The 14,705-nt window shown below is 35.7% G+C and overlaps 1 protein-coding gene across 5 annotated transcripts in view; it reads right to left on the reverse strand.

Moving 5' to 3' along the window:
- Window positions 1–1,103: 1,103 nt before the first annotated feature.
- Window positions 1,104–14,705, reverse strand: part of ZNF507 (zinc finger protein 507) — a 29,506-nt gene continuing 15,904 nt past the window's right edge. For 4 of the 5 annotated variants that reach the window (XM_080365064.1, XM_080365065.1, XM_080365067.1 and 1 more), the window contains 4 exons: window positions 11,128–11,242; window positions 8,694–8,798; window positions 5,342–5,476; window positions 1,104–5,207 (listed from right to left, as the gene is read on the reverse strand). In XM_080365064.1, the coding sequence (XP_080221190.1) occupies window positions 4,844–5,207; window positions 5,342–5,476; window positions 8,694–8,798; window positions 11,128–11,242 (719 nt within the window). In that variant the 3' untranslated portion in view covers window positions 1,104–4,843. The remainder of the gene's footprint in view (window positions 5,208–5,341; window positions 5,477–8,693; window positions 8,799–11,127; window positions 11,243–14,705) is intronic. The other variant, XM_080365068.1, reaches the window with a different exon arrangement.

Here is a 14,705-nt window from a genome sequence, read left to right on the forward strand (position 1 = left end):
TTACAACCATCAGACGTTAGGTCAGTGCAACTCTATCCCAGCAAGCTGCGTGTCCAGTCCCCTTTCTGCAAAAGCTGCAACTCCCAGTAGCAGGCACGGTGCCCTTTCCCTGGGCAGCTGCAGCCCTGTGCTGGGCTGGCCAGTGCTCGTAAGCAGGGAAGGTGATAAGGTGTCTTGGGGTATCAGGTGGATCCCACATGACCAGGTTATTTAGGGGGGGGGCAAGTAACTTCTGACAAGGCTCTTCTGCTGCATTAAGCTGAAGCAAGCAAAGTATTCTAGCCCGGTGAACAGGGTAATACCTGCATGCCACATCCTACACCACAGGGACTTTTTTTCTCAGGTTTTGCATTAGAGAAAATGTGAAAAAGCTGCGCGGTACAGCATTCTGTAGCATTGCAACTAAACCCATTTGTAGTTCCAGCTTTTCTTACTTCACTGTATTTGGCCCAGGGCTATAATAACAACAACAAAATGAAAAAAGATTGCCTGTTTATGTAGATGTAAACCATGATAATACCAGCAATGGATACTCTGGCAGTACTTTCTCTTTTCTCTCCTTGGCCAGCAGCAGCAACTGAGTTTGACTTCCCCCCGCCCCCTCCCCCCCCCAAAAAAAAAAACCCAAGCAAACAAAAAGATGGGAAGAAAAGCTCAGCAAGGCCAAGAAATATGCTATATATTAAAAATTAGGTTGCAAGGTATGTTTTAGCTTATGTGATGGATAAAGAAGAGTCAATCACTTACCTGAATAAAAGCTGCATAAGGCTTTCACTCCATTTAAATTAGGGAAAAAATTCCTGCTAGCTTCATTATGGATTTTGAAAGTGCAGTTCTGTCCTTCAGCACTGTCCCATCATAACTGCATGAAGGCTTACAAATATTTTGACTTAATAGTCTCATATTTCACCACTACAGTTACTTCTATAAAACTTGTATTAACAATATTAAAACTGTAATAACTTGACACAAGAGTGAGAAATGGCAGTGAAATATTTCAGATACTTTCTGATTTAAACAGATTCCCAAATCTCTGAACACTAGTTCAATGTTTGAATTTTCCATATTCATATTTTATACAAGTCAAATAAAAGTGACTAAAGTGTTTAACAAAAAAAGTTTATTACCAAAATACAATATTAAAGTCAATACGTGACAAACTCCTGTAAAGCAAAATAAATTATTCTAACATTGTACAGTATTTCAGAAGGTAGTTAAAGTAGTACTACAGACTTTGCTTCATAGTTCCAAACAGTCGTCTATCAGGAACACAATCCTAGAGAGAGCTTAAGGCATGCAGCTTAATGTGCTGGATAATTTTATAAAATGACAGTCATCCTATTTAATAAGATACAGTATCAGAATTAACTGCAGTCTTTACATGTCAGTTTTCTAAATTTTTTATACTTTGGCTAGAAAAGCAGTGCCATAGTGTTACAATACCTTTTCTTAAAAAAATACATGTACCCATGTCCATGAATATCAAATGCAAATGTAAATTTCTATTAAATATATCTTAACAAATGTTACTTTGAGCACCAACTGTACATTTTTGAAAATGATTAAATAAGGGCTTCTGAAAGAGGAAAATACAATAACTCTGACTGAATCCCACTCTATTTTCCCAGGCCAAGCACAAATCGGAAAGATGAAATATGCACCTACTTATCAGTACAGCCTAGTACAAATGAAGTTTTCTCTTTAGTAGAAGTACAGGCATTTAAAACAAAGCTGCAAGTTACAGATCGTATTGCAGAATAAAATCTAATTTAAACAAACAGCAAGTGAATAGCTGATCATCTGATAGTGCTGTGACAGAAGATCCAAAAGTATTTTAAAAGCTTAAAGAAAGGGGAAGACTGCAGTGTTAGTGACTTTGAAATGTGCTTAAAACCCCTTACATAACATGCAATCAAGCCAACCATACGCTTTCTAAAGCAGATAACCTGAGGAATAATTTGCTTTCAGAAAAACTAAGTCTATAATTAACTTCACATGCAGAACTTCTGATAAAGTTCATGGGAGTTGTGAGTGGGTAACTAATGGCAAGCAGCATGGAAACAGTTAAAAAAAATTAAAAAAATCTCTGCATATGGGAAAGAATTATTTGCTGGCATTTGTTAGGATTGATAACGGTTTTTAGAGGCAACTAACTTTCTACTATTTTATAGGAACACATGGTGAAAAAAAAGGAACAAGATGGCAAAGAACAACTGTGAATAGATGCATCCTGTTTAGTAATCCCATTACAGTGAGTCCTGGTGCATTATGCTGGATGCTGCAAACGTGGCTTGCACATACACCACAATTGTTAATTTAGATTCAAGGTTACTTGCTTTTTAAGTCTTACTTCACTGCCATCTCCTCCTTAGCTTATGAATGCAAGTTTTTCACCTTTCTATCTTTCACTAGCTGAGCAGCTTTAACATAATAATCCCTTTACACAAAAATAACAATGTGGCAAAATACTGTTTCTGTGGATACTGACTGGTAGGTTACCTTTACTATGGATCTCATTGTACCTTTAATTTTTTTTCAACAAATGGGATCCCTGAATGAGAAAGTTGAGATATATTCCAGATAATGTACTCTTTTCACATGAATTCTATATTGAAGGTAAAATATTGGTGTCAATAACACCGTATTAATAACCCATTAAAAGTTTACTATCTCTAAGACAGCATGAATAACCCATTAAAAGTTCACTATCTCTAACTGAATTTGAGATCGTGTCAATAAATCATGTTTTTCAAACGTAAAATCCATCTGTAGGAATATGAAAAATAACTTTTAACTGAAAAGAATGTATACTTACTTCACATATGTATTTAAAATATCTCAAATATCTGACACAAAAATGCTTTGATATTATACCCTGACCAATTTTTAAAGTAAAATGTGTACTTTCCGCTATCTAATTTATAAACAAAATAATAGATATTTAACCCAGAATAACAAATCAAATGGAGGAAATCACATGAAAACAAAAATCATCAAATGTATTTGAAATCCTAGTGCCTTTACCCCTAGGCCTTTAGATTTTGTGCTGGTTCCTAAAGTTGTAATGACTTGTTCTTCTGTTTGCCACTTCTAGTCAGCGATAGTGCAATAGACTGTACACTACATATGCCACCTTCTTAGATTTACAGTTGTAGCTTATTTCTGCTAGCAGAAACTAAAGTGTAAATAAAATAACTGTAAAATACTGTTTTTCTAAGAGTAAGTCATTTTTAAAGTAGTGAGCTACTAAAAATCAGGTAACTCCATCCCCATGTCAGGAACTAGGCATGCTTCTGTACATCTGCCATTTTTCAAAAGCAGAAATACATACCTGAACTAGAAAGTTTAAATCTAGCTGCTAAAGGGCTTCTTTGGAAGTGCTACTACTTCACTTGGTTGAAGCATATATTTCAAACAACTTAAGGAGCCAACTTTTACAAATAACCTCAACAAAGTTGCCAGTAATTAGCCAGTATGATAATATTCTGAAATGATACATAGATTAATGTCTTGTACTGCAAACTGCTGTAACTGTAAAAGAAAAAAAAGGCACTGTAATTTTAGAAGCTAAAGGCTTTAAAAGGGAGTTTTCTATGCGTTCCTCAGAAAACAAAGTAATCCCTAATTCCCTTTATGAATCCCTATTATATGCACTAGTAAAATTTATTCTACAAGTGACTGGATAAATTTTCGCTTAAAATACAGTTAGCCTTTTTTTAAAAAAATATGATTTTCTACAGGAAGATTACTGTATCTTTCAGTGAATTACTTCTACAGTTACAGCTCTGCCAGACAAGTGAGGATTTTAGACAGCCAGTGGGATTTCAAAGAACTCCAAAGCACGTAGGCATTTCTCAAAATCCCACTTCAAGCTCACCTACACCTTTAGCAATCTACAAAGTTTTAATCTACATCACTTTGTGGTGATTACTGTTAATATCTCGTTCTCATTAAAAAACACTGCTCATATATACTGCAAAAGTAATCACCACAAATTAAAAGTGACATATGATAAGCTTGCTTTTTTTTTTTTTTTTTTTTTTTTTTTTAAATACTTCTGCCGAATGTGTCAAGAAAACCATTAAGAAACAGTAGGTCATCATTATAAAGGATCTTTTACACACTATCATTCCAAAAAGTATAATTTTTTTAGTTAGGATCCAATCAGATAAAGTTATTAGCAAAATGCTTCTAGGCTTCTCAGCTCCTGGTGCTCTAAATCAAGAGAAAAGATAGCAGTCTTTGTTGAAGGACAACTTGGAGTTTGTAAGGCCTTAAAAATAGATTGGAAAAAATGAAACGCCTATGTCTGCATGCAAGCACACACATGCCCTTCACCCGCCTCCTCTCTGCCTACCTTCCAGAATCCAGGCAGTGGGGTTTAGGAGATCATAGTTTAAAATTTTTATCTGGTCTGTTGCCAGTTTCACAAAAAAGAGGGTAAAAAAATTCTTTGCTGAAATACTTGGATAACAACAAAGAGGGAGGCGGAAAAAAGCTTTTCAATTGATACAAAGCTTTCATACCTTTGGGTTTTAACGTACGGTGCTAATGCATTATTACTGACTAGTACCTGACAATAAAAGAAAACCCCAACAATTCTACATTCTTGGCACCATAAAGAGAAAGAACAGGTTAAAATGGATCTTCCCCACTCATATTTATCTTTTAAATGATTCATCGGTCCCTGGTTAAAATTTTGTACTCCTACTGAAACAAAGACTCACCATGGGAAATCAAATTTTCCTTGCAATTCTTCTCCTTAGAAAGCTTCTCAGGCAAAAATTAACAAAGAAAGAAAATATTCACTCCAGGAAACCCTCACTTTAACTTACTGCTTCACCTAGTTTGTGCTCTGAGTTGTGCTGTGGTCCTTATTTAGAATGATGTTTATGATTTCACCCTCATGTTCTTTCATATGATCCAGCAGATTTTCTTTGTTGGTAGACTCAAAACCACAAATGCAGCAGCAGAAGAGAAGAACACAATATTCTGTGCCAAGATAGGGTAGAGTGGAGTTCTTTTCTAAACTGCATGAGGTATTCATCAAGTTAGGTTTTTCATTTTCATCAGAACCTGAAATTTCATTTGTAGTCTGGTTAATAGACTCTGTAGAAGACACCAAGTTGTCTGAACTTCCTAGTATAGGTACCGTACTTTCATCTGTGCCTTCTAATAAGGTTTTGTCAGGAAGCTGTCCTTGAAACCTGAAATAATAATAAAAACCGAAATAAATACAAAAACTTACAGTTGTTGCTTTTTGACAGGAACTTTATTTTGGATCAGAGTTGGGTCCCTTGAAAATTCTAGATGATAGGGCTTGAAAGTAAATCAGACATACCTGCTGCTTTGTGAAATTGCATCATTAATGGCCTTGTTCACTTGTTCATAGTTATAATTTTGGTCACTTGCATGTTTCCACATGTGGGACTTCAGGGATGGAGGATGGCTGCAGACATATCCACAGAGAGAACATCTAGGAAAAAGTGGAGAATGAGAAAGAAAAACATTTAGAAGTTAAATTTTATTTGTTTAGTAATGGATTAGTTCTTCCAAAAGGATAAGTAAAGAGATACATGTCAATTGTCTTCTTGGTCCCTCTTTTCCTTTTCGTAACTAAGTCAAGTTAGTTTGCAAAGTTTCATCCTGAAATGTAAGACTATCTTTAGGGTCTGAGAATTTTTTACTTTGCTTTTTCTGACTTCTTGAACAACTGTATTAAAACCTTATCTGTTTGGCCTGTTAAAATTGTTTAAGTACTGCAAAAATGCAGTAGTTCTGACAACTGCAGAAACATGGAGTTCATTGGTGTGGCACATGGCAGGCCGGTAGGCAGCTCGTTTTGCCATTGCTCTGAACCACACAGGAGCTCTGTAGTTAGCACTGATAATTTTAATTGAGCTAACAAAGTTTTCTAGTGTAGTATATATTAGTTTATTTAAGGATCACAGAATTGTTGAAGTTGGAAGGGATCTCTTGAAATCACCTAGTCCAATCCACCTGTGCAAGCAGGATCACCTACAGCAGGTTGCCAACAGCAGTGTCCAGTTCGATTCTGAATATATTCACAGGTTGAGATTTAGACAGGTGAGAATTTTGTCCATAGAGTTTTCCATCAGCTTGGGTAACACAAGACTAAATAATCTGTTTCCCTATAAAACAGCGTCTTACACAGTAAAGAACAAAACCTTGAAGAACATGCCCTATTTACATAGAGATGTAGTGTGTACTTACAGACACAGATAACTCAGGACTGATCAAATCCCATAGGACTTTTTTCATACATGAACATACAACAGAAGAAGTTTTTTTAACAGTGTTTTCTAAGATGGTAAATTAGTCACCTCTGCATGAAAGAGATGAGTGATACTGCATGACACTACTCCAGAGCAGAACAGTACTCATGGTAAAGACAGTGTAGCTCCTTGTCTATTGGACGAGGAACCTACTTTACTTAGCTACCTGCTACTTTGGAAGTCTTCAGTTTCTCAAATCACATGGAAAAGACCAGGATCAACTGAAGGTGACCTTGTTCTAGTGAATAGCTGGGAATGCACCTCAGTCTATCTCAATGAGAGCACGATGTTTTTTGCTCAAGCAATGTGATCCCGGTATGTTACACTATGATGCATCTGTTAAAATGACTACTATACTAATAAGTTTTTGTAAATTTTTAAGACCTTTTCAGAAATATAACCTGGAACCATGAGAAGGCCTATATAAAACTGTGTTATACATACAATTCAGTATGATTTTACAACTTCTCTTAATGACAGCAGGATACAGTCCTTAAATGCCTTCCAAATAATCATATATAGGAAACTAGTTCTGGTCAGCAGAAGACGGTGAAGAACAGCACAACCCTGACAAGTTAGGTGAAGGCATGGTACGTTACCTTGCTCATGCAGCCACATAACTCTGTCTTGCTGGGGAACAACAAGCGTATCCTTCTAGCTCACTTTTCTCTGTTACTTGATTTGGAATGTACTATCCTATTTTTCTCTTTTCCTTCTAATTTGAAGCCTTATAAAGAAAACGGATGCTTTCAAATATAGGCAAGTTCACATTCGGGTTGAGAATCTTAACATTTCTAATAAGGCTGTTACAAATTAATGACATCATTAAAAATAAGATAAAAGGCAGACCTTATAGTTAATTTGTAGATAAAATTAGGTGAAAATATTTTTTTGCAAAACACAAAGATCAGCAAATAATCTTAATTCCATTCTATACACACATGTATTCCACTAGTCTTATTATATGTATTATTTTCCTGTGCCATTAACACAGTTTGGTCAGTGGGTTGGTAACACGGTGAATGTAGCAAGAATTCAGTGTTTGTTTTTACCCCCTTTTAATTACAGTCTCATTTTTTGAAGTACGTTAATTTACTCAGGTGATTTACTAATCAGATTTACTTTGCTGAGAACAGTGTCATGAGCCAAGTGCTGTTGACTGCTTTAGCATTCAGTTCAAATCAAAGACACAGAAACTCAACAGCTTTTAGCATGATGCACTGCCTGCTCTTTATGATCACGTACTTAATGTATAGTTACTGTATATGCAAGACATTCCCAGAGAAACAAAATTATTTATCACTGAGTTTAGCAGTAGAACTCTTTTAATTCTATAGCATGATTTGCCCTGCTGGTTGACCTGTGTTGAATTATTAAAATTTACTCTTCAAGTGTATCCTAAATTGATCTACTGAGGAAACAATTATCTTGCAGCTCTTGATAGACTGCTTCCTCAGGGATGCAGGGACCAAAGTGTGGAGGTTTTCAGTAATCTTTGGTAATACTAAGAGCACTCAACAATACTGTATGAAGTATGACAGCAGAGAAAATAGAACTTAATGTGTTCTAATAGGAAAAATGCAGTGGAAGGACTCTGAAGTTGTAGAAGCCGATTTTCTTGAGAAGAAACCCTTATCTGAATGTAATTTATTTGGATTCTTCCTATTGTCTGTAAAATCTTCCACAAAGAAACATTCAGAACATTCCTCATTCTCTTTACTTTCTCAGCTTTTATTTTTTGTTGCAAATTAGTAGTAAACAATTGCATGTATTTATGCCAATTTTCTCATATATGTGTGTGTATATATATAGAACACACATACCTATGGACAGACTATAAAGAACGCTTATCACTTAAACATAACGACTAGTCATACTAATTCTTAACTAGGGCAGTGTGATGCCAATCTAGATTCTAACTAATATGTATATGCAAAGGCCATGCCTAGACTAGGATATTAAACGAAGTCAGAGAACATTCCTGGGTACTGGAATTCAACAGTCTATAACGTTAAATGTTAGAGGTGCTCCTGGCATGGTTTTGGCACTTGCATCCTCCCAAACAATTCCAGGCACGCTCTGGCAATTAACACAGTCCAGAAACTACTTGCAATAGGCAGTTTATATGCAACCACCGCATCCTGGATAGAAAAAGCTGAATACTGTACCAAAGGGAGGTCATGGATGCATTTAATTAGCTAGCATAAACATCACCTGGGGATGCCACATCAAATCTCCTTCTCTCTCTCGCTCAAAAAAAAAAAGAAGAAAAAAAAGTCACCGGAACAAAGAATGAATCTAGGAGGGAAGAGAACAGAATATGAACCCTGCTTTGTATCTTAACATAGCAAAATCACTTCTATCACAGCGTTTTGCCAAATTAGAACTGTTACATACTTGTACTGTTCCATTAGCTGCACTGCCTGATGCTCCTGGGGGTGGCGCCTCATATGGCATTTCAAGCTATTCATATTTGTGGTGGCGAAGTCACATACTTGACATCTAAAGAGACAACAACAAGTAAACTAATCTGACAATTAACTGCTAACACTATTCCAGAAATAAAAATCTATGAGAAAGCAAAGCTATCTGGAAAGACTACAGTTAAAAACTAGCAATATTTACAGAAGTCCAAGCGATGACATTGTTTCATTTTTTGGACCATGAGAATCACTTGCAGCCCAAAAAACCCTCCACTTTTGAGCAAGAATCACTAGGCACATGGACTCTGTTCCTTCCTGACACCTATCTTGTGCACCTCTAAGCACTGGTAAGCAACATGAAGTACAAGGGAGATGGATGCACTTGAAGTGATGCAGCCCTGATTCAAGTTGCTTGGATATGTTATGCAAAGGTGGAATATGACCATAAGAGCTATAGGGGACATAGTGTATTTAGAAGTGAGTCTTGTTCCTCAAGAATAAATGTTCTACTTAAAGCAACACCCATGTTTGTTTAAAAAGCCAAACTATCTATTTAGAAATAAAACGTCTAAGTTTCAGAGCATTGTATCTGATACAGAAGTCAGGGATAAGATCAACACGTTTAGATTCAAGTGCCCTAAGGATGTCACACCATGCTGTTTAAATTTTTATTTTTTTACTTCTGTGACAATATTTTTGTACAAAAACAATAATAAAACAGTCAGGCTGGATCTAGATTTAGATCCATGGATTTAGATCCTGAAGTATTACACAAATACTATGCTACCCATAAATACCAATATACTACCACACAAGCTTCATGCATATAACATAATGAAACAGTAGCCATCAAGTTCAGCTAGAACTCTGCATATTTGTTAGGGACTTCAGTTGTTTCTTTTTTCTGAAATGGTAAAACGTCCAATATTTACTAAGTCTGGTCTATGGTATGAAAGAGTTCAAGACTGCAGGCTACTTAACTTGAGATTACTCACTTGATTTTTGAAAGGACTTAATTGTGCACGATTAAAATCCAGAAGGTATCAAATCTACAAAAATGCATCACTGAAGGCTATACAGTTTAATTTCCAGCAATTTTTGTTGAACAAATAATAAAATATGTTTACCGCTATAAATAAGACAGCAGTATAGTAGGTTGCTATATGATACTATGAAAGGCTCGAGGAATACATGTTTCAGAAGGAGAAATGCTATGAATACTGGAACCTTATGGTTTTTAGGCTGTGGCTTAAGCATCCTATCAAGTCTGCCGATTTGTCTAAGTGGCTTATGAAAAAATAATCAGAAAAGCAAGCCAGCTCAGTGGGCTTACATTTAGTACGGAGCAGTCTATATCACCAATGGAAAATTTTCAAGGGTACCTAAATCAAACAGGCTGCCTAACACCAATTCAGAAAACTACCGTATACAAGACCCTCTACAGTATCTGCTGTTCCAGCCCCACTAAGTTACAAATAACAGCAATAGGGAAGATTCTGAGGAGAAAAAAAATATCTATTTGTATTCCACATTTGCTCTTCTTGCAAATTTTTGCTAGTGTTATGGGATATCACTATAATACACAAATCAAAATAAAACACGTCTTCCGTGTTTGTTTATCCAAAAGAGAAAGTCCTTGGCTGTGCTCAGCATTTCAAGGTGTTGAGTTTTCAAAATTTGTATTAAAAACATAGAAGTACATTAGCTCAAAAATTCTATTAACACAGATCTACTTTCCAGCCACTAGAGAGGGACAGAGATCCACACTGAATGAGCATAGATTGAATTTGCAGGAATTTATGCAGGAACCAATAGAAAAATGCATGATTTATTTTTCTGCTGGGGACCTGAGCTATACTATTACCTGTGATTTTATATATCAAATTTTCTATAGAAAACCATATAACTCCCTTGTAGAAAAGTTATAAGATCTGATTCTAAGTGATTGTGTTAATATGGTTTGAAACCTGTGAGAAAGATGAGGGGACTGGTGACAAAACAAAGGGCAGAATTTTGCCACACTGTAGCAGCCAATGTGCAAAGTAGCAATATGACAATGGAGAACACTTTGCACTAAAGCAAATCCAAAATGAACTTAAGTGTGCATGGAGTTCAAGAAATATATTATTACTGTTGGCCAAAGTTCAATATTAAAATGTAATTATTTCTCTTTCCGCATCTGAATGCTTCAAACAAAACAAGCAGTAGACTATTACAGCAAAAGATGCATCCTGGAAAAGTTAGCAAATCTTAATTGCATAGTTTGAGTCAACCAGCAAGCGTGGCTACTTCAAATTTGCAGTAAAATTATGTAATTGGAATTCTTTAACATTATCTTCAAAAATGCATGAGCAATTAAGTATCCTTTTTAATTAAAATAAGTAAACCAGGCATATTGAGACACTTACCTATATGGCTTATCTGAGTTATGAATTCGTCTGTGATTTCGTACACCAACATAAGTTGTGCTTGTGTAGTCGCATACATCACATCTATACAGCTTCTGAACTGAAGACTTATTTCCTATATGGAACAATATCCATTATTTTAGAGTTGCATTCAGCATTGTAAGGAGTCCTCAGATAATTTCAGCACAATTGAATTACGAAACATAAATTAACGTTTTAAAGTAATACTTCTAAATAGCTGTAAATATTTAATACTTTTATTAAAGTATTTGGAGCAAAATGACAACGGACACAGAGATAATAAAGGTGTAGTTTATTTAACATGCCGTTCTGTATTCCCCTTACCTTTTACTGGAATTACTAAAATTTTAAGAAAACCTATTCTTTCTGTCTATGCAGACTTCCCTTCTTTCTGCAGTTGGGTTAAAATTCTGTGTTACAGCAAAAGGTGATAAAATGTGGGAACTGCTGAACGCAACAGTTTCACTGCTTTGTGGAATGGATCAAATCAAAGGAAACGATGAGCACTGAGAAAGGACAAGTTTCAAACTGGCAAATATAGGTAAGGAAAGCAAAAGGCCTTCTGAAGCATCTACATTCTCTTTATCATCCAATCCACTCATACTTTCAGAAGGATCTGAGATGGTAAAACAAACAGATACCGACCAGATGTGTTAAGAAATAATTTGGAACTTCTCCAAATGACTAAAAAGCAGTTGTAAAAAAATAAATAAATCATTTTTTCTTTCCAGAATGAAACTCACTCTTGAAAAATTAATAGTTGCAGAGACAAAGGCTAATGACTGATTTAACATAGGAAAATGTGTGCCTGGAAGTGCACAGTTTGAGTATTTTTGAGATGTAAGTGTGTAGACTTAAACAGCCCTATTCCTGCTCCCTTGCTGAATAACGGAACTGATTTGGGTTAAAATATTAACATTTGGGAAGAGGGATGGTATTTTTTATATAAGTTGTTTTTCCATTCCAGCCTATCATGCAGCCTTCGTGCACTCCCCAAATGAGGGAACAGCAAAATCACGAAGGGACACCAAGGTTGGAGCTGTTTAAATCAGAACTAGTGCCAAAAAACCCAAACAAAAAAACTCAAACGGAAATAAAGGGGTTTTCTTTCAGCACCTAACCTCTTCACTAGCCTGCATAATTCTACTTTTTTCTTTTATTTCCACGTGCAAGTAGGGTGCTCAAGTTCATTTTATCTTTACATCACATTCTTATTAGCCGGCTGAACAGTCAAGCCATGTTTCTCAGTTACGTACATGGGCTTTGAAGAAACTCTGATACAGATCCTTAAAGAATTTCTCTGGTGGGTAAGGATCATTACTGAAGTACACCCACAAAGCCAGATGAATATACAATTCAATAAATAATGTGTGGGAGACAAAGGAAAGCTCAAATCTTGCAAGAACAGACTTCAGCAACTCTTCTTGCTTGTATGATACATGTCTCTAGCAGAAAAAAATCATTAGTTTGTGTTGTGAACGGGTTTACTACTAGTAGGGTACAGCAGAAGATCCTAGGTGGAATGGAAAAAGGTGTATTAGCTGGATGTTTTTCAGTAGATATTGCCTTAAGTGCTCTGATAATATCAGAAAACAATCTACTTCCCAGGCCTCCCAGTTCCTCCCCAAACCAGAAATAACTCCCCTCTCTAAAAAAATCTAAGTTCTAATTTCCCAAATGGGAACCCTCTGTTCTGAATCCTGAAGAATTCTGTTAAAGGTTTGTCAAGGTCAAGAGCAGTGAAGGTCCATGTCACACTGAGAGGAGGGTCTGTCTGCCACTGTTCCAACTTGCAGTTTGAGAAGACAAACAAGCTTGAAATTTGAAGTGACTGTCCAAAAAGATAGAAAGTAGACTTTTAAGACACATCTCTTGCTTAGGTCCAAATATCATGAACCTCTCTCCAGTTTGGAGTAAGAAAAACTGACTGAAAACCACTCCTCTACCATCTCCTTGAATCCCAATTCTTTTTAGCTAAAGAAGGGATGAATGAGACAAGCTGACTGAATTGAGGAGGAACTATAGAGTTTACCTTGAAAACAGAAGCTCCATCTCCTGAGTCCAAAATACTGAACAGATTTTGTAAAGATAATTTTGTTCTGGAGTTTCCTCTTGATGATGCTGGACTCTATAAACCCTGACTGAATTTTTCCATTATCAAAGCAACAATTAAGAATCTTTAAGGTAAAACTCTTAAGGAAACATTTCAGAATAAGGCAGTAGAATGAGTCATCCAAAATGGAATTTCACCTTTTCTCTTTGCTATTTTTTCCCCACAGGTGGGCAATGAATTTATGTCAAAAAAAGTTGTAGATATGTTATTCTGAGGAATACAGTCACACAGCTAACTTTAACAGTGAGGGAAATTTACCACTAATTAAACTTTCACTCCAAAATTCAGCACTTTTGGTTTAAGATGCAAAGTAATTAGGTAGGGCTGATAACCCCCAGAGGGTTATTCTGAAGAATATATAGTATGCCATAAGATAGCAATCCAAATACAGTCTGAAATAAAATTTAAATAATTCTGTGTGTACCAAGATAACAGAAAAAATATTTTGTATTTTTTCTGTTAAAACATGACACAGTGCTCACTCCTAGCATTCTTATGAAGATATGGAAGTAATATTTTACAGGCACTCTTCAGAAGTCGAAGTAAAATATATCACATTTTTTCCTACGATAGGCTCATAGAACAAAAATTATATATTTTTTTCCCTTTAATGTAAACTATCAAAACAATCTTGATTATACACTTGGAGAGTTTGGAATTTATATTTCTACAATTATTCTTCAATGAATGCACATTTATGGAGAAGACCTCAAATGAGTACAAAGCCACTGAGCTACAGATCTGTGGGAGAACAGGGGTTGTGTGAAGGTTAAGCTATTGCATTGGTGTTTGAATGGGTTTTCCATCTGAAATCCTGCAGCTTTAGAATAAACTGCTTCTAAATGTATTTTCTGTTACGAATCTGGTATTTTATTGGGCAGGCAACTTAAAACAAACAGTATCTAATGAGATTTTTTAAAGCGTTATGCAAAGATATTATCTATTACACAGTTGTGACTAACCACCCAGTAGCACGCACACAGGAGCTATTATTTATACTAATCACCACTTTATATTTATTCCTTCAACAAAATACATATGAATTATAATACATCATATAATCTCTTGCTGTTGCAAAACAGCAGTCATGTCCCCCACTCCCTCCACTGGCTTATTTCTTCTGGGTTTGGGGCCTTTTTTGCTTTCTGGATGGAAGATATCAGGTCTCCTAAAAGCAAACATGGAAATGACAGATCTTTGTTCTAGCAGCAGTAACAGGTGCTCCTGTAATGCTGCTTATTATCCTATTCCTTCATTATTAGACATTTACAATCCGATCATATCCAGTCTCATAATGCTTCCTTTTAATTTATTGTACAACCATGATGAATAAAGAGACTTTTAGGGCTAACTATTTCATAAGCAAGAAATGAAACTGTTCCAGCTCAGGCATCTTTCACATAAACAGATGCTATGCCATAAACTTCTTTGTTTTGTGTCTCTT

This window comes from Falco punctatus (genome assembly GCF_963210335.1).
Source record: "Falco punctatus genome assembly, chromosome: 14".
Lineage (NCBI taxonomy): Eukaryota > Metazoa > Chordata > Aves > Falconiformes > Falconidae > Falco > Falco punctatus.